At 37.6% G+C, this 23,060-nt stretch overlaps 6 protein-coding genes across 11 annotated transcripts; 3 read left to right on the top strand and 3 right to left on the bottom strand.

The window, feature by feature from the left end:
- Window positions 1-55: 55 nt before the first annotated feature.
- LOC127247062 (transmembrane emp24 domain-containing protein p24beta2-like) lies at window positions 56-2,877 on the bottom strand. 2 transcript variants are annotated; one of them, XM_051268754.1, is made up of 5 exons: window positions 2,724-2,877; window positions 1,273-1,470; window positions 778-964; window positions 574-681; window positions 56-457 (listed from the first exon to the last, which is right to left on the bottom strand). In XM_051268754.1, exons 2-5 carry the CDS (start codon window positions 1,468-1,470, stop codon window positions 324-326), a joined length of 627 nt encoding a protein of 208 aa, XP_051124711.1. In that variant the 5' UTR covers window positions 2,724-2,877; the 3' UTR covers window positions 56-323. The 2 variants fall into 2 exon arrangements, with proteins under 2 accessions (XP_051124711.1, XP_051124712.1); XM_051268755.1 differs by lacking the exon at window positions 2,724-2,877 and adding an exon at window positions 2,600-2,710.
- A 628-nt stretch (window positions 2,878-3,505) lies between these two features.
- LOC127247059 (WEB family protein At5g55860-like) lies at window positions 3,506-5,696 on the top strand. Of its 3 annotated transcripts, none has more exons than XM_051268751.1 (3): window positions 3,506-3,732; window positions 4,284-4,480; window positions 4,566-5,696. In XM_051268751.1, exons 2-3 carry the CDS (start codon window positions 4,307-4,309, stop codon window positions 5,694-5,696), a joined length of 1,305 nt encoding a protein of 434 aa, XP_051124708.1. In that variant the 5' UTR covers window positions 3,506-3,732; window positions 4,284-4,306. The 3 variants fall into 3 exon arrangements, with proteins under 3 accessions (XP_051124708.1, XP_051124709.1, XP_051124707.1); XM_051268752.1 differs by having other exon boundaries at window positions 3,506-3,736; XM_051268750.1 differs by having other exon boundaries at window positions 3,506-3,862.
- Window positions 5,697-6,041: 345 nt separating this feature from the next.
- Window positions 6,042-8,598, top strand: LOC127247058 (uncharacterized). The gene is made up of 5 exons (XM_051268749.1): window positions 6,042-6,451; window positions 7,109-7,194; window positions 7,290-7,595; window positions 7,710-7,793; window positions 7,952-8,598. The coding sequence occupies exons 1-5, from the start codon at window positions 6,047-6,049 to the stop codon at window positions 8,397-8,399; spliced, it is 1,329 nt and encodes a 442-aa protein (XP_051124706.1). The 5' UTR covers window positions 6,042-6,046; the 3' UTR covers window positions 8,400-8,598.
- Window positions 8,599-8,606: 8 nt separating this feature from the next.
- Window positions 8,607-10,971, bottom strand: LOC127247061 (SEC14 cytosolic factor-like). Its single transcript, XM_051268753.1, has 11 exons — window positions 10,563-10,971; window positions 10,445-10,473; window positions 10,257-10,340; window positions 10,131-10,184; window positions 9,971-10,048; window positions 9,841-9,894; window positions 9,692-9,751; window positions 9,519-9,614; window positions 9,326-9,427; window positions 9,157-9,237; window positions 8,607-9,080 (listed from the first exon to the last, which is right to left on the bottom strand). The coding sequence occupies exons 1-11, from the start codon at window positions 10,615-10,617 to the stop codon at window positions 8,769-8,771; spliced, it is 1,005 nt and encodes a 334-aa protein (XP_051124710.1). The 5' UTR covers window positions 10,618-10,971; the 3' UTR covers window positions 8,607-8,768.
- Window positions 10,972-11,994: 1,023 nt separating this feature from the next.
- On the bottom strand, window positions 11,995-16,111 carry LOC127247995 (serine/threonine-protein kinase D6PK-like). 3 transcript variants are annotated; one of them, XM_051270116.1, is made up of 3 exons: window positions 15,698-16,111; window positions 14,140-15,092; window positions 11,995-13,132 (listed from the first exon to the last, which is right to left on the bottom strand). In XM_051270116.1, exons 2-3 carry the CDS (start codon window positions 14,973-14,975, stop codon window positions 12,232-12,234), a joined length of 1,737 nt encoding a protein of 578 aa, XP_051126073.1. In that variant the 5' UTR covers window positions 14,976-15,092; window positions 15,698-16,111; the 3' UTR covers window positions 11,995-12,231. The 3 variants fall into 3 exon arrangements, with proteins under 3 accessions (XP_051126073.1, XP_051126072.1, XP_051126074.1); XM_051270115.1 differs by having other exon boundaries at window positions 15,787-16,110; XM_051270117.1 differs by lacking the exon at window positions 15,698-16,111 and adding an exon at window positions 15,396-15,664.
- A 4,241-nt stretch (window positions 16,112-20,352) lies between these two features.
- LOC127247393 (ABC transporter G family member 26) lies at window positions 20,353-23,013 on the top strand. The gene is made up of 9 exons (XM_051269221.1): window positions 20,353-20,430; window positions 20,527-20,816; window positions 20,898-21,053; window positions 21,132-21,315; window positions 21,471-21,749; window positions 21,835-22,119; window positions 22,198-22,482; window positions 22,555-22,662; window positions 22,744-23,013. Exons 1-9 carry the CDS (start codon window positions 20,386-20,388, stop codon window positions 23,011-23,013), a joined length of 1,902 nt encoding a protein of 633 aa, XP_051125178.1. The 5' UTR covers window positions 20,353-20,385.
- Window positions 23,014-23,060: the final 47 nt, after the last annotated feature.

Here is a 23,060-nt window from a genome sequence, read left to right as displayed (position 1 = left end):
GGGTGTAACAATTTTGGTAAAGAAATAGATGTCTTAAATGGGTTTTGCAATTGGATTTTGATAGCTCAAGACGTTCCCCAAGCTAATATTATGACATATATATATATATTATTGCAGAACATTCAGAAGTCCCGAAAACACTTGTAAATATGTCCTAATGATTGACCAAATGTGTCTAGGAAGGTTTCGGCCGAGGGGCTTCAGAAAGTGAGTACATGTGCAATATAATGTATACCTCCTTAACTTACCTGTGATGTAACAGTAATAATCAACAGTCTCTCCCAAAACAAAACAGGGTAGGGTAGGGTGGGTGGTTCCCCATGTTAAACTCTCGTCGCTCCGAGCTTCCTCTCAAACAAGCGGCGCATAATGTAGACTTGCAAACCGCTGGCTAAAACCAAAGCAGCTGATTCAAATATTGCCTTGTGGATTGCCCTACTGCTCATTTTCTCGTTCACTGAAATCCAATTACATGATGATCGACCATTAAACACAAGAGACCAGATAATATTGTAATGCAAAAATAACGGGGAGTGATGTCATCATGAATAAACAAAAGGGTTTGTTTGTTACCTATTGCTTGGCGTTGGGTTTGAGCCTCGAGCCAATGCTGCTCAAATTGAATGTTGTATAGAGCTTCCTCTAGCTTCCCAATGTGCTCAAAAAGAGGTTTGAAATGCTCTGCACATTCCCACCGGAATTGTTTTATAAGAAACTACGGACAATTAATTACTCAAGGGATGGATCAGTCTATAGATATTTGAAGGATATAATCACCATCTTTAGCATGCTCGTCATGGTAGTAGAAATGGCCGGCATGCACATCAAAGTCTACAGTTTCATGGTAGGGGGACTTATTTGTGAAACAAAACCGATAAACTCCTTGATGATAAGCCACAAACTCGTGCTTGTCACTTGTCTTGTCACGAACATCGTGTACCTGTTCACCATTTGGCCCCCTCACCTAGAATCCAACAAATCAATAGTTATTTCAGTACATGATTTTAACATAAATTATTGTAAGACGTTAATCTATCCCAGGAACATGTTAAAAACAATCAGCCCATGAGATATAAATTAGACTTGCGACCAACAATTCACATCACAAATATAACCGTGTTTCATATGAAAAAAAAAAAAGAAGAGATAATTGAATAAATAATTATTGCCCAACATCCGAAGCAAATATACTCATCTACATGAAGGAAAAACACAAACTTGTTGGTTCTAGCAAAGAAGTAATGGAATTGGAAAATGAAGAGAGGGTCTTACCACAAGGTCAACACCTTCTTCATTGTAATGCCAAGAGCCCTCTGATTTGATCACCACAAAAGATAAATGTACAGTTTGTCCATACTCCACTTTGTGAGATATACACTCCTCTCTATCTATAACGAATCTAATCCCAAAGGTTCCTTCAAAACTGCTTAACATTACCAACAACGCCACCAACACGGTTGGAAACTTCATCTGAATCAAAATTTCAAAATATTATCAGCATCATTCAGGAAAAGGTGAAAACCAATGTAAAACATATCTTGTTGCCTTACTGGTACATCAAAAAATGGAAATGCATATGTATAATGAATATTGAAGAGAATATATGAACACATACATGCATAAAATGCCAGTTCAAACTAGATTTTGAGATAAAGGAAAAGGGCAAAAATTCAAATTGTTGACAGCCCCACTGACAACAGTTTGTAACAAGGATACAAGGAACGAAGGGATGTGAACAATTTGACAAGATTTCTTCTTACAAAAGAATTCATTAATATTACATACATTACCACATGACTCAAACATATGGAACTAAAAATAACACAAATTTCTTTAAATCCAAGATCGCTCTGTGTCTCAAAGCTCAAACAGGACCAAAATGGAAAATGTATCCTGCGACAACAATTTTAGAAGTCCAAAAGAAATTAGATGTGTTTTTACAAGGGAAGTAGCAAATCAATGACATATGATAGATTACATCCCAGCTGTTCTAGCTCAATTATAAAAAACTACACTGCTGTAGAAGAGCTAGCCTCATCAATTAAAATCGAATGCCAAACCCTAAAGAACTAAAAACGCAGTCTATAGGGCTAGGTTTGATCAAAACCTTGAGATAACTGATGATTCCACCAAGCCTTAATAGAGAGGAGATAAAAGACAATACAAATCCAGGCAAGTTAAACTTTCAATTTTCATCTGTATAATTCTAGACAATATGAATGTAACCAGAAAAAAAAAAAAAAAAAAAAAAAAAAAAAAAGATTCAGCCAAACAAAGCAAGATTTAGCGAGAGGGAAAGGAAATTCATGTGAAGAAATTCCAGAGGCAAGGCACCAAATTTTTAATAGATCGAGATTAGACCAAATTTCCCCAGTCAACCCCCAAAACCATCGATTTATAAACTAAACATCAGAAAACTAAAAAATCAACGCAGAACATGCTTAACCAATCGGCCGGCGCAAATCTGTAAATCACGATACGATGTCGACAACCAAACCAACAAAATAACTACTTCGCGCATGGATCGGTCAGACTAGGTTGATAATAAACGAATTATACCGACGAATCGAGGAAAAGAAAAAAAACAACTCTCCGATACCTCCAATAATCTCCGGCATAAATTGAAATCACATTAAGTCAAAATTCATGTAGATGCTTGAAAATTCACACACTTTCTTCTCACTTTAGCGATTAACGAAAGGGAGGAAATCACCGAGACTTACAATTTCTAAGAGAAGACGGAAGTCGACTAAGAGCCCTGTTGAAGACGACGAGACGAACTATTGACGGAAGAGATGAAGAACAGGAGGAGGGCAGCCGCTGGATATTTATTATTATTATTATTGTTATTGGGCTTTGTCCAATTATCCAATAAAAACAATTATTCTTAATAAAATCTAAATCCCCCCCCCAAAAAAAAAAAAAAAAAAAAAAAAAAAAGATGGTAAGGGTGTTGTTGGTCTCTTTTGGTTTTCTCGCATTGTCCTCGTGTTAATTATATATATTTTTATTTTAAATCTTTATATAGATATATATATTTTTTAAACAAAAGTCATTAAACAGTTTTTCATAAATATATATTATTTTATTTTATAAAATATTATATTAAAATACAATAGATAAAAATATTTATATACATATTCTCTCAATTCAATAAAAATAATTCATTTGAACTAGAAAATTAGAAGTAAATAAATATTTTATTAAAAAAATGATAAAAATTAAAAGATAATTTAAAGTATTTTTAAAAGTTTATTAAGTAATAAATTATATAAAAAAAAAAAGAAAGAATGTAATAAAAACTGTATAATTATACTACTAAATAAATGTTGAATTATGATAATAATTAAATATTAAAAGTTTAATATTTTTAAAATTGGTAACAAGTTAAATTTAACAAATAAATAAAAAATAAAATAAAAATAAATTTGACAATGACTATATCTATGTATTTAATTGTTCATAAAATTTATGCATTTTATTATCAAAATTTTATTGAATTTGTTTAGGGGAGTGAAAGTCAACGATTGTGGATAATCGGGGTAGGGTTAGATTGGATTGGATCTTCCATGGAAGCCCCGACTTTTTACTTTTTTTATTCTCAATCCAAGTAATTTTCATGGCCGAATCTCCCACCCACCAGCAGAGTCCAGACTTTTGTCGGCAGATTTCAGATACAGACACTCGTCTCCCGACTCACCTCAACTTTCCGCTGCTACTCCATGATTTACCGTCGGTGATTCCTGCCATAGATGCTCTCCTTTTGTCTGCTTTTCTCATTAGGTTTTATGATCGACTCATTATTACCTTCTGCACTCCCCAATTTTCCTCTCTTTCTTTCTCCTTTAAGGTTAATTCTCAGGTAACATTTGCATTGCACTGATTTTCCCCAATTGTGATTCGACATTATTTTTCGGCAAAATCACTTGCTTCAACTGAACTTAACTGCCATTGCATCGAAAAACAGTGTTTACATTATCTATTTGTATGTTGAAGTCATCTACAGATTCATTGCCATTGTCAATCAATCAATCCTGTTGGAATGTTTTCCATATCGTTCTTACCGTTTGCAACTTTGATAGCTTAAATAAGTGTTTATTACACTGCATCTTTGTGGTATTGAATTTCTCCAGCATATGCTCTGTTTGGAAGATTCATCCTAGAAATTTATGGATTGTTTAGCAATGCTTGTTTTTGTTGTTCTTGATTATCCAAATGCCGAATGCATTATGCATAATTCATATTGGTCTAATTTTCTCTGCTTATGTCCACTTCCTGTTAAGAACTTGAGTAGAAGAGAGGGATTATGGTGTCTAAGGATTATCAGAAAACCTTGAGAGGATCAACAAGAGGTGAGGTGGGAGAAATCGATACCAGTGCGCCGTTTCGATCTGTCAAACATGCTGTCGGCTTATTCGGTGAAGGCACATTTTCTGGGGAAAAGCATTCCATTAAGAAGTTGAATTCGCTGCCCGGCGAAGTTAGTCAATTCTACTTTGCTGTTGTGAGTCTTATCAGTTGATGTCTGTTGATTTGTTTCGGGCTTTTGTTTTTCTTACTTGCAGCGGGTTCCGGCAAAAGAGACACGGCTCCACTTGGCGCAGAGAGAGTTGGATAAGTTGAAGGAACGGCTGCAAAGCGCTGAGAGCACTAAAGTTCAAGCTTTAGCAGAACTCCAAAAGGCTAATAGAAGTGTTGTTGATCTCAATGAGAAGCTGAAAATCGTTAATGAGTTGAAGAAATCAGCAGTTAGGGCCTCCGAAGTAGTGAAGCAATTTTCGCAAGATAATGGTGAAACTTGTGGATCTTTGGATAATAAACTTAAGGCTACTGAAGTTCGGTTGGATGAACAGACTCTGGAGGAGGAGTCGAAAATCTGTGCCAACAGAGACGAACAGAAGCAATATCATAAAGCGAGGCTCGAAGAATCTGCAAAGAAGTTGCTTGCTTTGAAGAAAGAAGTTGATCCTAAGGATCTGGACGCTCGACAGAGTGAAGCCTCACATGAAACTGAAATTCTACGAAATGAGATGTGCAGTACTAACTCGGGCAATCTCGATTCAGCCAAGATTGTTACAGTCGAGTTGAGCGATGCTAAAGAAGCACTGAATCGAATGGTAGAAGAGGAAGGAATGCTGAGGAGCCTGGTGGTCTCGCTCAAGTTAGAATTCGAAAAAGTCGAGAAGGAGCATTCTGAAGCGAAGTTGAACGAAGCAGAAACTGAATTGATCGTAAGTAATCTGCAGACGGAGCTGCAGAGGGCTAAGTCTTGGCTAGAAGAAGCTGAGGTTTTAGGTGCTTCCACACAGCGTCTGGTTTCCGAGAGTGGGACTGCAAAGCATGATGCTCAAGAGATGAGCCAGAAAGCCGAAGTGCTGAAAATAGAAGCGGAAGCCATGAGAGTTGAGCTCGAAGAAGCTCTAAGGAAACTGAGAATCGCAACGAGGGAAGCTGAAGAAGCCAAGCTGGCTGAGATTAGAGCCCTCGATAGAATAAAGTCATTGTCGAAGAAAAATGCTACTGCCCGGATTACAATATCCAGAGACGAGTTCGAGTCTCTGATCCGAAAGATCGAAGAGTCTGAAACATTAGCCAATACGAAAGACGAAGCAGCGAAAGCGTGCCAAAACGAGTTGAAAATGCGTCGGATTTCTATGGAGAGCTTCAAAGAATGCAGCTTCTCTGATTGTGTCTGAAACAGAGAAGCCATTCTAATGTAAACAAGAATGCTTGAAAAGGCTCGATGGTTTTGGCTGTTTATGTATTACAATCAGGTCCCTTGAACATAGTAGGCATTACTGTGTGTAAAAATGACATCTTGATGTAATAAACGAACTTGACTTAAAGAAACAACAAAATCCATCTTCAAGAAAGAAAAATGATCAAAAACCCTAATTCCCAAATCAATCAATTTAGATTAGACCTCATCTCTTACGTATTAACTGTATCGAACACTTCCTTTCTGTTATTTTAATAGTTCTTTCAGAGCCCACTTTACAGTTAAGTAAATAAGTCGGTGTGTTTCTCTGCAAGAGCAACAGTTGCAATGTCGTCGAATCCATTGCTGGCCGCGAATCGCGACGATCCTCTTCTGCTGTTGAGCGGCCACCATGCCTCCTCCTCATCGTCTCCCAACCCCGCCTTAGATGCGGACGGTTACCTAGTCGACGCTTCTCAGATCGGCAGCGCCTCCGGCAGCTTCCAGAACGATGGCTTCCTCAGCGGGGGATACGACGCCGGATTGATTAGCGAAGCGGAGTACGGATACTCCAGGCCCGATTTCAGGCAGGGTGCCCTCGTCGGGACAGTTGAGCTGTACCAGCGCCACTTGTTCCTGTGCTACAAGAACCCTCAGGTGTGGCCGCCGCGGATCGAGGCAGCTGAGTTCGATCGTCTGCCTAGGCTTCTCGCTGCCGCTTTGACTGCTAGGAAGGCGGATATGAAGCGAGAGGTACAAAGATTTCTCTGAATCTTGATTTCAATTTTTGGTTTAGGGTTTCTTGCTTTTAGTTTTCGATGATTAGGGAATACTGTTTATTTGCATTTTTTAGTTGCCATTTTCTTCATGATTTTGGTGTTCGGATTATTCAGTATATATCTGTTTGTGTTGAAGACAGTATTGGAAAGGTTTGGTGCTGCACATTAAGGATGGAAGACAGACCTCTCAGTTTCACTAAATTTATGTACCTGAAATGAAAATGTGGTTAGCTTATGCCGGAATTATAATTATTTGTTGGCAGTAATTATGTTCAAGAAGATGAATCATCTCGTGAACTTTCAGAATTTGTCTCCGGCGTGCTTTTAATCTTCGCCTTTTGGTTCTGTGTTGTATGTCTAAAAGGTCATTTTCAAAGATATTTGTATGAACTTACTCAGAGTAGCAAACATTAGTTTATTTGACATTTCTCATCCTTGTTTTTCCTGGAAGTGTGCTAAGAGTTTATGTAGTGTGTTATCAGTGCTAAATTTACTATAGACAAATACAGGGAGGAAATCTTTGGTAAGACTTATCCCTGCGATTTAGGAGCCTTAGCTATGGCACATGCCTTAACATTTTATCAGCCATGTTTTAAATTGTGTTAATGTGTCTCTTGTGTCCTTTTTTCAGACTCGATTAACTATATGTGAAGGGCATGATGGCACCGAGACATCAAATGGCGATGTGTTGATCTTTCCAGACATGGTTCGATACAGGTTAAGAGATAGGATTCATCTTTGATTTCTTTAGGAACCCTTGGCATTTACTTCAGTTTGCCACTGCATATACTTAATATCGAGTAAAATCGCAGGAGATTGACACATTTTGATGTGGCGACATTTGTTGAGGAAGTGCTTGTTAAGGATGGTGAGTGGACGCCTGGAAGTCCTGAAGCTCTTAGGGGCTGGTACATATTTGTATGCTGCCATGGTTCAAGGGATCGAAGATGTGGTATTTGCGGACCATCTGTCATTAGTAGGTTCAAAACTGAGATAGAATTACATGGTCTACAAGCAAAAGTTTCTGTTCGACCCTGCTCACACATTGGGGGGCATAAGTATGCCGGTAATGTGATCATTTTTGGATCAAATATCAAGAAAGAAATCACTGGCCATTGGTAAGTGGCTGGGTGCTTTACACTTCGCTAAGGTTCTTGAAGTTGTTTGGCTTTCATTACATGATAATTGCACAAAAAAAGGATATAAAAGGCGGCAATATTACTATGATGCAGGTATGGATACGTCATGCCTGATGATGTTCCCCTTTTGCTTGAACAGCATATTGGGAAAGGAGAAATTGTAGATTTCCTCTGGAGGTGGGTTTCCGAGATTATTATTCCTTTACTAAAGCTTATTCGTTGAGGTTCTGTTAGCATTTCTGGTTATGTGTGATCTCTCTGGACATTTTTTGTCGTCGTGAATAGGGGTTTATTACTTTGGATTCACTTAGTATTTGGTTGTTCATTCGTTGCAGGGGACAGATGGGTTTATCAGAAGATGACCAGATAAAATCTCAGGAACTGAGATTTAAGGGAAGTGGTGGAGCAAATACGGATAGGAGTACGAAAGAGTCGGCACCTACGGCCAGAGGAAATATCAGCGTATGCTCGTCTCAAGTGGAGGGTATCGGATGTTGTCAGGTGAATGAAAGCCCTACGTGCTGCCAGAATGAGATGTCGCAAGAAAAGAGATCAGGCTCCGACTCTACTGACTTTGCAGCAAACCTTACGCCCGAGAAGAAGAAGAGCTCAAAGAAGCAAATCCCGCAAAGTAATAGCGGCAAAGGTACTGGTCCTCGGAAAGTTTGTTCCTTGACATGGTATGATACCTGGGAGCGCGAAGATACCTATGCTGCACTCGCTGTCATTTGTGCTGCGGCATCAGTTGCATTTGCCGTTAGATACTTAAAGCAGTTAAGCTAGTTTCTCGTATTGATATAACAGTTGTTGCCTATGCATTACGTGATGATTCGAAGATAACTCTGGTTTGTATATGGCGGATTTGATCCTGGTTGTTTGATCTTTCCTTCATTTGTATCTTTTAAGCTGCTAAGTCGAAACATAACATCTTCTGTACATGTTAAGTAGTTTGTTCCGTGATTTGAATATGTCGAACACTATACTTGGCGCCTTTGTTGTACATTTAAGTACTAATGAATGCATATATGTCATTGCCCGATAATCGTCTCAGTAGCAGGTTACAGATGGGCGAACGAGCATGAAGGCAGCATTATGATAATGTAAGCTGCTGTGGACTGAATCGAAGGGCTATAAACTACTTGTACCAGGTAATCAGTCACTGATCTTGAGCTCGTGTAACAAGTCGGATGTCCTGTTTTCATTGTCGAGTCTGTGAAATTCCGATTCTATAGTTTGTGCTATTTTCACGTCTTCAGGATCAGGCTCAGGGTACTCCACGTGGACGGAACCTGGAGGAACTGACTGAGCACGATCGGCTTGCTCCTTGACGTGGCTGTAAAGCTGCTGATGGAATGGATGGTCGAGGGAGAAACAATCGCTGATCGTGCCATTCTTGCGATGCCGGGATGACCCTCCTGCGCTTGGCCCTCGACAAAAATGCGGGAGGGATTCGTATTCCATGATCTGCAACCGAGATCATTACTGGTAAGCACGGGAAAACAACAATTTTGTTTGATCTCATTGTGGCGAATGCGCCTACCTTCAACAAGTCATCTCTTCCAGAGCCTGGAAGCACCTGAACTTTCTTCCGTGTCCTCTCCTGCAAGAGAGGCTTAACGGTCTGCGAAACAGAGGTACGCGCGAGGATGATTTACTTACTTTTTAACCGTGATTGATTAAATGCAGTGTGTGAAGAAGGCGAGGCGAACCTTCCAACATGCGGAGAAGATGTAGGGAGCATTGACGATGTAGTAGGTTTCTGTCTTCTCGGGATAGTTCAGGTCATCGATGGTTGATATTGCGGACAGGAGCTGTCGGAAATGCAAGTAGGTATTACGATCTTCTTCGCTCTGCGCAAACTTGTCTGAATGATTGTCATCAAGATAGAGAAATAAGCCATACCTTGATTTGGTTGAGTGCAGAAAGCTTAAGGCCAGTCATGTCCAGAATCTTTATGCAGGTGCCAATGTATCGCCGGTGTTTCTTTGAAGCAGAAGGCTACACGCGACGCAATGTAGAGATGATGACGGTACTTATATATTATGTATGTATATCTATATATGACTGAAACTCACCAGGACGACGCGATCCCTGTATTCGTTGATCTGGATGTGTGACTGGACGTAGTGATGAATCTAAGATACAACGACGACAGATGACAACGATTGGAAAGCACAATCGACGAAAGAAAACGAACAAACAGCAGAAAAACCCGAAGCCTTACAGAAGCTTTGTCGTACGTACTGAGCCCAACGCCAACGGCAATGACGGGAAGACCCTGGAGGCAAAGTCGATTCAGCTTCGGACCAACATTGTCGCAACTCTTAACATGTTCGAACAAGGTAAAAACTTACCTCCTCGGAGTATCCGGACATTCCGATCAGCTGGGATTCCCGGACTGCACGGTAAACATCGTTCGGGAGAATAGGCTTCTGCAAGGATCGAATCATTCGATCGAGGAAGGAACCGAAAACATAAAAATTCGACAATTCAACACGTCGTGGCAAGACTGACCTCTAGTATGTCGTCGATCTCATTCTCGATCCTCCAGTTTAAACAATCGAGAAGCTGAAAAACAAAACACCGGTGAAAAATTAAAACTCGGACCGGAAATGGGAACAAGAGAAAAGGAAATAATACCATTTGATAGGCATCCGCTACGTTGCCATCCCGCGCCTTAAGAAACCTCACCAAATTCTCCCTTTGGTAGCCGTTGTGTACATTCTGTACACATAATTTTTACCAAAACTCAATTCTTGAAAATTTTTTTACCAAAATAGAGAGAATGCTTCTTAGCTAAACAAATAAAAGGGCAGAGAAGAACAAACCAAGAAGCTTTTCTTGAGGGGTTCATCAACTGCAAAGCACACATTTAAGCAAAAACATGAAATCATAATTCAACACACAAAGATTAAATTTTTCGAAACAAGAGTAGAGAAATCACACCCTTTTCCATCTGGGCTTGAAGTTGCTTGATCATATCTTCACTTATGAATGCCATTTCTCCCGATTCCACCGATGGATCGATCGATCGTTCGTTCACTTGTCGTCGGAAAACCTTGGCCTTCGCCGGGGGCTTTCGACTAAGGACTGGAAAAAAAGGGCACCCTCTTGATCCCTCTCTCTCTCTCTCTCTCTCTCTCTCTCTCTCTCTTTCTCTCTCTAGTTTCTGGTAATAACCAACCAGTTGGTTGTTGTTAATGGCAATGGGGGGTATCTATAGCTTTCTTGGGATGTCTGTCTTTATATAAAAGGCCTAGAGACTCATCATGCAACGTAAGTTAAGAGAATAAAGTTTGGTCATTTAATAATGGATGGCAATGGTAAGATTGACATCTTCATAACCAAATAAAAATAAAATAACATGTTTAAGAAATACCAATGGTTTAAGGGAAAAGAAAGGCTTTGAGTATTTGATAGTAGTGGTAAAGATGTTGTGTATAGGGTTTAGGGTTCTAATAAACAGTAATACGGTGCAGAGATAGAAATGGAACAAGTCAATTTGATGATGCAATAATTATTATTTAGACATGCTCAACTAATCATTTATTATTTTAAAAAAAATAAAATGAAATGAAATTTTGATAGTTTATAGTACTATTGTTTAGTGGAGTCCAATGAAACCCCCATAGATGGGTGTTGGATTCCATATTAATTCAAGATTCCAATATTCATCAAATCTGATTATTGAGTCTGGTAGGGAATAAAAAAGGCTGGAATCAAGTGGGGGGAAAAAAAAAAAAAAAAAGAAGAAGAAAACATTAACATTAACGTTAACAAAACACACAAACATGCATGTTTGTGAGTTTCTAATGGCTGTGGAAAATAATTGAGATTAAATATTAAAATTATATTTGACTTTTGAGAGTGTTGTTTGTTACTCGTCCATTATGAAGCAGCACATGATTCCTAAAGATTGATTTCATAATCATGAAAGATAAAAAAGGAATTCCCAACCATTTAAAATTTCTTAAAACAATGAAGAAAATATTATTTTTTAGTGTTGAAAAGCATAGCCACAAAGAAAACAAACCACCATTAATGGCAAAAGTCTTGATGGATAATACAAATCAAGTTTATCACTTTCACTGCATTGCCCTTTCTCAGATTTCTATGGGCTGTCTGAATATGAATATTTATATTATTATGGTTTGTTATCACAACCCTTTTCAGTGTAAAGTGAGAATTTGCAGTGCACACAATGGCAGGTGTGTGTCTCTGTGAGTTTTCATTGCCAAAATATTGATTAACTATATCCATCCATCCAAAGTGGAGAATTGATTCCTTGTCTGCTCAAGAATATGTATACATACACATATATATATACATATAAGTTAATGTACTAAACAATGAAAAATAGAACATACAAGTTGATATATGATGATCAACTGAGAATTCATTATCCTGCCGATTAAAAACAAGAAATCTGATACAAACAGTTTCACAACAATTGCTTGCAACAATTTTTTTTTTTTTTTCAGATGTCCAAACACATAATTATAAATCAAGAACACTACAAATATCACATCACATGAAGCCCTGAAAAATTATACATCATTTTTTTAAAAAAGTTGAAAACAACAGGGACAAAAAAGTTCAGATTAAAAGGGTAGTACTAAAAGAAATCGAATTCCAGATACTTATCAGAGCTTTGGGGAGAGGGGCCGCCGCCTCCGGCGGTGGCAGCGGCGGCAGGGGCGACCTTAAGACTCGTCGACGGAGGCATCGCGGGAACCCTTTCGACGATTTCGAACGGTTTAGGTACGTCCGGAGGGCTGGCGCAGCGGATTAGGGCCCAATTGACGCCTTCGAAAAAAGCGTGCTGCTTGATTTCGGTAGCTCCGCGTTTATAAGCAAGTCTATTGTGTGGCTCTTTCACAAGTAAGCCTCGGATGAGATCTCTAGCTGCGACGCTAACGACTGGTGACTCCGGGAAACGGAGGGGCTGACCGACGACGTTGAAGAGGGTGGCTCGATTTCCCGACCCCTTGAACGGTGTCTTGCCGAACAATAACTCGTACAGAAATATCCCGAAAGTCCACCAGTCAACAGCGCTGCCATGACCTTCCCCTTTGATGATCTCAGGCGCCAAGTACTCGTGGGTGCCGACGAATGACATCGATCGAGCATCTGTTGGTTCCGCAATAAGCTCTGGCAACGGGCTGACTTGATTCCCGATTTCGGTTTTGGGTTTCTGGTCTTTTTTCGATTTTCTTGAAAATATGCGAGGACCGAAGCATGTAGTGGGGCTGATACAGGATGGCTGGATACAGGACGGCTCAATGCAGGCGGGTTGGGCACAGGAAGATGATGTGTTTTTCCGCAACGTATCGGGATCGATCGATGCTGATTTAATCAGAGTCGGGCTGACAGTACAACGAAGAGAAAGGTCAAAGTCGGACAGCATTATATGACCATCTTCCCTCACAAGGACATTTTCAGGCTTAAGGTCGCGGTAGACAATGCCGAGCATGTGAAGATATTCCATGGCAAGAAGGACCTCAGCTACATAAAACCTGCGCGGCACACCCAGAAAAAAAAAAAAAAAAAAAAAAAAAAAAAAAAAATTATTGACAGGAACATCCATTGCATCGAACACAACTATTGTCAAGAAAATAATGATTTAAAATAATCAGCGAATCGGTATTTTTTGTTTGTTAACTAAAACTCAAACTTAGTGAAATGTTACGTCTCTTTTACCAGAATTCATAACCATTCTCTGTATAAGCACCGCAACTCAATGTAATCACTTTACTAAGTAAAACACTTAGAAGCAAAGAGCAAAGACCATCAAACATATCTAAATTTGATCTACTGTGGAAAGCCTACTTGTCGTTTCTATAGCTCATTAATACAAAAAAAAAAAGAGGCAACAAATTTCAATAAACAATAAATTAGATTTAGAAAGTATGTTATCCACTGAAAAACATGGGAGAGTTATTATCAAGTATTGAACGACAGGATCAATTAATGGTGGATCACCATGTTTACTGGAATCATGTTTTTTCTATGCATTGAAGTGTAACTAAGAACAGAATTAGTAATGAGGAATAAGGCATAGATGTCATAAATTCGGTGGAACTAAGGAATAAAGAATAGGTCCAAAAATGACACAACTACACAATTCCTAATTAAAGTTTTCACAAAAACCACCTCAAAGTCAACTAATAAATATGCGAAAATATAAACGAGGAATATGTACTATAACAAGTGGAAGAGTACTAGCTCCAGAACATGCAGCAAATGGTGTATATTACTTAGTATCTGCGAACCAAAAAGTGCCAAAACAAATCGTTGAGCTATACAAGCAAACATAAGAATCCAATCATGAATATCCTAACTCAACTTCTACCATTTTATCATATTTTCACAAGAAACATCGCTCGCCAAGTGAAGAGGAAATGAATACTATCTTAATCATTCATTGACTTAAAATCCATGTCCAAATAGAAGCAATGTAATGGAAATATTCAATGGATAGGTTATTAAGTAGTAGAAAACAGGGAATGAGGCAGAATTGTACTTGACAGCTTGCTCGGAAAAATGCTTCCCTGGTTGCCTTTGCCGAAGTGTATGCAGGTCGCCTCCAGGACAAAATTCCATTACCAGACACGAAAACTTGTCTGTTTCAAAATGAGTGTATAGAGTAGGAAGAAATGGGTGATCAAGAGACTGCAGTATTTCTCTTTCCGTCTGGGCGCGCAGAAGTTTCTTCCGACCAGCTAAAGAAGCCTTATCCATAACCTTCATAGCAAAGTAACACTTTGTACCACACAATTCCGATAAATAAACACTTCCAATGTCGCCACAGCCCAATTTCTTCAGCAGTCTGAAGTGCCTCATATCTAAGGCCCCATCCTTCGTACGGACTACCTGTATTGCTTCCCATCTAAGATCATTTGCTTTGTGGGGTTTGTTGATGCTGCTGCTCAAGCTGCTGCAAGAACTTTCGTCGCTGATATCAGTACTCGTGCTACCTCTACACAAACTGCTCTTTCCGCTCTCAACAAAATCAATCCGATCGCTTACCTTGGGGCCTCCGCTATTCTTCCCATCACTAACCTTAGGAAGTGGTGAGCTATTTTTAACATTTTCGAGATCTGATGGCTTCTTTTCCTTATCAGGAAGGCAGTCAAAGGTCAGCGTGCACTTTTCATTACCTAAACTTAAACTTGAATCCATTGCACCTGCCAATGCACTGACTGCTTTCTTTTGTTGACGATCGCACACTGTTTTTTCTTCGGTAGTTTCTGATATGATTTTCGGTGAAGGGTTCGATTTTCCTGTTTTGTGAGCTTGCCCTTCATGAGTTTTACCATGTTTTTCTGATGCCCTGTTGGTCCGCGACTCAGAGGCCATTTGAAAGTTAATAAACTATGTAGATTAATCTAACTACCTAAGACCATCAAACAGAATCCATATATGATGCATCAAACCTCTCATCCCAAAATCAGACATCAGAATCAGAGCCAGCAACTGCAATTGCATTCAAATCAGGAGATCAGTCCCGGAAACAAGTGCAAAACCACCAAAATTCATTCAGCTATCGAAAAAGAAACAGAAAATCATAATAATCGTTCGAAAATCCATTGATTAATCGAAAGTAGCAAAGTCCTCAACTTCTCATCACAACCAAATAGATCATACATACAATCAGAGCCAAGCTCCAGTGACAAATAATGAACCAGTGAAGTAATTTAGAAACACAGAGCCAGAAAGAACAAAAAGATGAATCAGGTAAGGATCTAAGAGCAGATTGAGAAGCAGATACAAACATACGCAGCCAATGGGAATGTATGAAACCACTCGATTCCCAATGGAAAGAAAGAAACGCCAATTATCTCCCTTCTTGGAACAAAATTAGCAAAGTTTGAAAAGCACTACTGGAAATGGGAAATTATCCCAACCAGAAAGAGGATTTGAATAAGGAAAGATTAGATTAAGCTTTAATGCTAAATGGGTAGCCCCTCCATGGCTTTTCGTAGTCAAACATTATCAGATGAGCAGGAGTTTACGATAAAAGCAAGTGCAAAAAAGTGTAGAGCGGGCATTAAAAGCATAGATCTTGAACAATACCCCACCTAATCTCCGTCAAAACCCTAGCGAGAGGGGATCCGATGAATCAAACCCCAAATGGTAGAAAAAAAAAATGTAGAGAAGACGAACCCACCTAGAAATCCACTGGGCCAGTTCAAGAGCGAGCAGAGCAGAGCAATTCGGAGGTAAAAGAAGCAGCTTTGAAGTGACAAAGAACAGGGATTAGGGTTTCCAGGATTTGCTGCGGAAACCATGGAAGAAAGAAGGAAAGGAAGTAACTCTCATAAAGGATGGCACTCAGCAAGAGAGAGAGAGGGAGTGAGCTACACGCCCTTTCCAATTCCAACCAATGTGTCGGGGCGTGACAAATTATGGGATTTCGGAAAAGAGAAAGTAGAGATTCAAGACTGTGTAAGAGAGAGAAGCAGAAAGAGAAGAGAGAGAAAGAGGGATCTTGATTCTTGAACTCGAATCTTATTAAATTAAAATTAATCAGACTGTCCCTCTTCACTTGACGTTGTTCACAAATCAAAGCACGTTACTTTAACCCCTTCCCTCTTTGATTAAATTAAAATAATTGACTAATATTGGAGTGGATCAACGTCAAACAGGCCATGATTTATATATATTTCAATTAAACACATCATCCCCTTGAAGTTCACTTTTTTTTTTTCTTTTTTCTTTTTTTTTTACTATTCTGACGTAGGAATTATCAATATTGGATTTTTTTTATTTTTTTTTACTATGCTGATGTAGGAATTATCAATATTTGATCAAAAAATAATAAGTTATGAACCCTTTTTAAAAATTTCAGCTTGATCCGATAGTGGACGAAATAAACCCAAAGTTATGCAGTTTTAGGTGGAGAAGGTGATGAATTACCTACATCAACGTATCAAAATCAATAGAGAAAGGTTTTGCATGTCTGGACACTTGTATTTTGTAGGAAAATTAATATATTTAAGTTATGTGTGAAGCTACTAATTATGAAGTTTGTATATGGATTATTGTATTTCGCTATTTCCGAATACATAATGTAATATATTTGGGTTGGTACTCCAGATGTAAATTAGTTGATGACCGAACATGGTAAATAAACACCAATATGTTGTTTGTATTTTTTATTATGTGAAGTTTATTATGTGATCGTTGTTTATATCATACATTAATAGCAAAATACTATTAATTTTTAGTTAAATTAGAAACATATAGTGAAAAAACTATTACATTTGGGCGTACTCTTTTGTGTTTTGTTACTATTTTTATGGACGATTCAAGATATTATTTTTCGAAAAACATACACATCCAATACTTATATTTCATACATAGTATTCAATAACTATACTCATACCAAAAAACATTTTAATTACAATTTCAATTTTTATACAAAAATTCGCATCCAAAAGAACTTCAACTAACTCTAATCCCCTCTCGACTAAGAATGTTTCGAACACCGCGGGCAGAACCTTCTTCTCGTCCTTGCTCGACCATTTGATGTTCATTTATTTGGGTAAGTGACGAGATGCAAATACAATAAGATCGGAAAATGCATTAGAGGAAGAACAATGGAAGCACAAACAAAAAATGAACATGCAAGAGCCATGGGAGCTGTGATGCCGGAAATTGGATCACAATGGTTGATCTAAACTGATTATTTCCGAGCTTCCCATGGCAGCCATTAGCTTTGCCGGCAACAAAGCTGATGAATTCCGAGAGATATACTCTTGAATTGCCTCCTTAGCATCGTCTGCAATCTTGGAATCGGGTGGAAGAATTTTACAGATTATTTTGATTAGGTAGGACAATTCTTGTCGTTGTTGCTGCTCGGCAATTAGATCAAAGACAGTGAATAACAAAAACGATATATAGAATTTTAGTATATACAGATGCTATAATGAAAATTTAATCAACTTGTAATATATTTGCAAATTTACCGGATCTGCTGATGTGGCAATGCGATTTCGGTCCTCAATTGTAGATGTTTTTGAATTTTTTTGCACTTTTTGTCATTGTCTTTAATACTTATTTTTCATACAAAACATCGCATCCGACAACTATTTCATATTTTAAAAAAAATTCAATTGAATATATACAAATATATTAATATACTGACAGAATTGTTTTTGATGTTTTTGAAAAAAATTGGTGCAATATTTATAGTCAAATATTTGGGTGTAATATAATATAGTAGAAACAAAATTTTATATTATTTGTATATCCAAAGAATTAGATTTGATGATATATAATTGCACATTTTGTCAATAGATAATAATATTATATGCATACATTCAAAGCTCATGTTAATGATAATTACACATTTTGTTAATATATAATAATATTATCTGCATACATTAAAGATATTTGTCATATTTTGTTAATCAATAATAATAATATTATCTATTTGTCATATTTTGATAATGGATAATAATATTATCTATATTAAAAAAAAAAAATAGATTTGATAATAATATTATCTCGTTAAAACTCATATTTGTTATATTTTGTTAATCGATAATAATTAATAGTATCTATTTGTCATATTTTATTAATAGATAATAATAATATTATCTATATTTAAAGAATTAGATTTAATTTGATAATAATATTATCGACATACATTAAAGCTCATATTTGTCATATTTTCTTAATCGATAATAATATTATCTATATTCGTTTAAAGATAATATTGATTGCATAAAGAAAATGAAAATTGTATTAAAACAATCCATAAGTTTATCATGATAATAATCACATAATCAGATTGTGATTATTATTTTATTTATTTGTATTTTTTAATTATATATTTTTTTACTGTTCAAATTATTTCTTTTCTTCTCAAAGACATAATTAATAATTAAATAAATTAATTAAACAAGTATTTTCATTGCAAATACTTCAAAATCAAATCATCAAAACACAACAAAACAAGTAAAAACATCAAATTATCTCAAATTGTACCTAAATATAATTATTTGTATAACATATTCGATAAATAAACAATAACATTTGTTAAGATAAATAAGAATAATAATAATAATAATAAAAAATAAAAAAATTTACCACTTATTATTTTTTAAGATTTTTTTTAGAACTTCCTGAAATAATTATTTGTTTTTAGTGTTAAATTAATTAGAAATGAATTGAAAAATAAAATATTATGAAGATTGAAAATAAATATATCATATGATAATGATAAAAATAAATTAGTAAGATCATTCGAGCTAACAAGACAACACATTTGTTTTCTTTGAATCAATAAGTAATGCCTGTAACGTATTTGCTCTTAAATAATTTCAATATAGTTCGATATTTTTTGAAAAATAAAAATAAAATTTCAAGACATGCACAAAATAACTCATATTGACATGAAAGATTGATTTACGATCACACAATGCATCCAACTTACAGTAAAGAAGCCGGAGTGCTCCACGGCCTCTATACAACAAATTTTGCCATAAATTATTGTGCATCATTTTTTTCACGCTTTCGTAAAATTGAATGAAATGTGTGTCTTCTTTCAAGAATAAAACACCGTATTTATACTGGGCAAGAGAGATGAAAAACGATTAAAATAGAATAATATGCGTTGATATTACATTAATTTAATTAGGCGTTACGTCATTCACTGTTTAATTACGTGTATTTTTTTAAATATTATTTAGTAAGTACAATGACTTATTTTAAATAAACTATTCGTCAAGTTAATATATTATTTTAACATTCATATCCGTCTACAATATAATTGTAGATTTGCTCTATAAATAAATTCTAATTCTAATTGCACATCGAGAGAAATTTTTAAATATAAAATATTTCTACAACATGCTTAAACTATTAAAACAATGATATGCACGTTGATATTAAGTTGTAAGGGTATTTGTAACGATAAATAGACAGAAAAAAATAAATAAATACTTTGTTATGAGACGGACTAATAGAAAAATGGATAGTTTGTTATGGTAGTAAAAATATTGCACAAAAATTGTGAAAGATATTCAACAATTTTCTTTGAAATGATATTATTTAAAAATTTAAATTTAAAATCAAAATTAATATTAAGTGAAATAATTGTTTTGATTTTTGTAATAGAAACACTATTTGTAAGGAGAAGCCCAGACGACGTCGTTTTCGACAAATAATTATACAGATCGATTCCCCAATTTGATCGCTAGGGTTTGGCTTTCTCGCCATGTGTGAAATGTGTTTCCGATTATTATTTCACCAAATTGGTTCTGCTTCCACGCTCACGGTGCTTGCATTTTGCGCAATGAGAAGCACCATATGCAGCTGCAGCTTCTGAGTCGAACAATTTGATCTCCTGGAATCAAGGAATCGAAATTAAAGCATTAACAAACATGCATGGTAATTGGTAGGCAGCAGCAAGAATTAATTAAATAATTAACAAACTAAGGAATGTATTCTCGAGAATCACGATTGGCAGCTAAAAAACAAGTCATCTAAACAGAGTCTGCAGTTGGGCATAAAAAGCTTGCTGCCCAACAGCCACTGTTCTTACTCGAAATGAAATGCCGGCAGGACATGGTTGCATGTTTGATGATACACTATAAAAACATAATATTTTGTATCAACAAATTAGCTTATATATCTTGTAGTAATAATGGAGGAGATCGAAGATTTGTCGTCGATAGGCTCCATGCAGCAGAGGCAGATCAGCAATGGCTTTGCTCCTAATGTAAGAAACTGGAGCTCAGAAATCGACATAGAGGAAGATATGTCGAGCGCGGCACAAGATCGGGCCATCCCAATTTTTCTTAAGGCCAATCCTTAAACACCTCTAATAATGTGTTTTCGCGGATCATCAAATCTTGTGTGTGTGTGTTTTTTTTTCTAAACCTTTTTTGGTTCAGTGCAGTTTGCAGACGTGGAGTTTAAGGTTAAAGTTCAGAATCCTTCTTCTTCTGGAAATCCTGTTAAGGCTGTAATGTCGAAGGTCGCGTCGCAGCTGCATATCGAACAACAGTACAAGCAGATATTACGAGGTATTACCGGAAGCGTTGGCCCCTGTGAAATCCTCGCCCTTATGGGGCCTTCCGGCAGCGGAAAAACAACGTTGTTAAAAGTCTTAGGTGGTAGGTTGCAGGAAAATGTTAAAGGAACTGTTACATACAACGATGTCTCGTATATGCCGGCTCTCAAGAGGAGGTAAAAACTTAAACTCGTCATAAAGAAAATCGAACACAAAGTCGAGTTCTTTTCTGGTAATTATGTATCTTGTTTTCGCAGGATTGGTTTTGTAGCGCAAGACGATATTCTCTATCCGCAGCTAACTGTGGAAGAAACTCTGGTTTTCGCGGCATTTTTGAGGCTTCCGAGCAATATGAGCCAACGACAAAAGTATGACAGAGTAGAGATGATCGTTAAGGAGTTAGGCCTCGAAAGGTCGGGTTAGATCACTCGCAAACTTCATTTAAATGTCGACGAATGTTCATACATCACAGAATTAGTCCTCTTTTGCAGATGTCGTCGCACAAAAATTGGTGGGGGATTCATTAAAGGGATTTCTGGCGGGGAAAGGAAGCGAACGAGTATAGGATATGAAATTCTCGTCGATCCTTCGCTTCTGCTGCTCGATGAACCGACTTCAGGTCTTGATTCTACTTCAGCTAACAGAATACTTCAGCTTCTTCAAGGACTTGCAAAGGTCTGGTCTTTATCACTCATTCGTTTATAAAGGATAGAATCGATATGTGTAGAAGTTTTTTGCTTTATCGTTTGTCTTACGGTGGTTCTAAAACCATTCGATCGATGCCAAATTATGAAGTGTTGATCATATGAAACTTGTGAATGTCTCTCTAGGCAGGAAGGACAATTATAACAACCATTCATCAGCCGTCGAGTCGAATGTTCCACATGTTCGACAAGATTCTGTTAATCTCCGAAGGGTATCCGATCTACTATGGGAAAGGGAGAGAATCGATGGAATACTTCGCGAGCTCGCGGTTCATTCCAGAAATACCGATGAATCCTGCAGAGTTCTTGCTGGATTTGGCGACTGGGCAAGTGAATGACATCAGTGTACCCGAGGAATTGCTTGCGTCGCGACAGAGCGCTGAATTTGAAAATTCCGTAATAAGAGTGAGCGAAAAATTCCCTCGCAAACATTTCTTTCGAAAACCATTTTAGTTACTCACTTTTTTTGTGTTCATCTCTGCTACTTAAGTATCTGCAACATAAGTACAAAGTCGACTTGGAGCCGAAGGAGAAGGAAGAGAATCATCGCGCGGCGAAAGTGCCAGAACGACTTCAGCTCGCCGTGCAAATCAAGAAAGATTGGACCTTGAGTTGGTTCGACCAATTTGCGATATTGTTCAAGAGGACATTCAAAGAGCGATGGAGAGACTACTTCGATCATGTCCGGTTAATTCAGTCGTTCGGCGTGGCTGTTCTTTTAGGCCTTCTCTGGTGGAAATCGAGCACGGCGACTGAAGCGCAGCTCAGAGATCAGGTAAAATCCTCGACTCTCTTGCATCATCGACGAACTAATCAGCCAAATTATGACGAATTCTCATGTTCTTGTTTCCAGATCGGTTTGTTGTTCTACATATGCATTTTCTGGACTTCTTCGTCCATATTTGGAGCAGTTTACGTCTTCCCCTTTGAGAAGATGCTGCTGGTGAAGGAAAGAAAGGCGGACATGTACAGATTGAGCGTCTACTATGCGTGCAGCACGCTGAGCGACATGATCGCCCACGTCTTGTATCCGACGTTTTTCATGTGCATTTTGTATTTCATGGCTGGGTTTAAAAGAACAGCAGAATGCTTCTTCCTCACCTTGTCCGCGATACTCTTGATCGCCGTAACTAGTCAAGTAAGGCCTAAAAAACTCTCGTATTCGATCGAATACCATAGCATAAACACAAAATCCTCTGTCTTTGATCAGGGGGCCGGAGAATTGTTCGGAGCAGCCGTGATGAGCATCAAACGAGCGGGGATGATTGCTTCCCTTATCCTCATGCTGTTTCTTCTCACCGGCGGATACTATGTTCAGGTAATCGAACAATTTTTTCGACTGCGACTAATGTTCTTGGTATCATCTGAAATCTTGACGATTGAGCTGAACCGATTGCAGCACATACCCAAGTTTATGCAGTGGATGAAGTATGTCTCGTTCATGTACTACGGGTTCAGGCTGTTGGTGAAGGTGCAGTATTCGGGGGATGATGTTTATGACTGCGAAAGCCCCGCCGGCTGCCGGAGCCTGCAGAGCTCGCCGTCGTTCGACACGGTGAACTTGAGCGGAGGGCTTAGAGAAGTCTGGATTTTGTTGGGTATGGCGCTGATTTATAGGATGTTTGCTTATCTGTGTCTGAGGAGAAAGATCAACATTGCCAATTTTTGAAAGTACCTGAAATGCATATACATAATATATATATATATATATGTGCG

This window comes from Andrographis paniculata, unplaced genomic scaffold (assembly GCF_009805555.1).
Source record: "Andrographis paniculata isolate CXL003 unplaced genomic scaffold, ASM980555v1 Contig32END, whole genome shotgun sequence".
Taxonomy (NCBI): Eukaryota; Viridiplantae; Streptophyta; class Magnoliopsida; order Lamiales; family Acanthaceae; genus Andrographis; species Andrographis paniculata.
The sequence above is the reverse complement of the archived record's forward strand: the minus strand, read 5'-3'. Positions and strand labels throughout refer to the sequence as shown.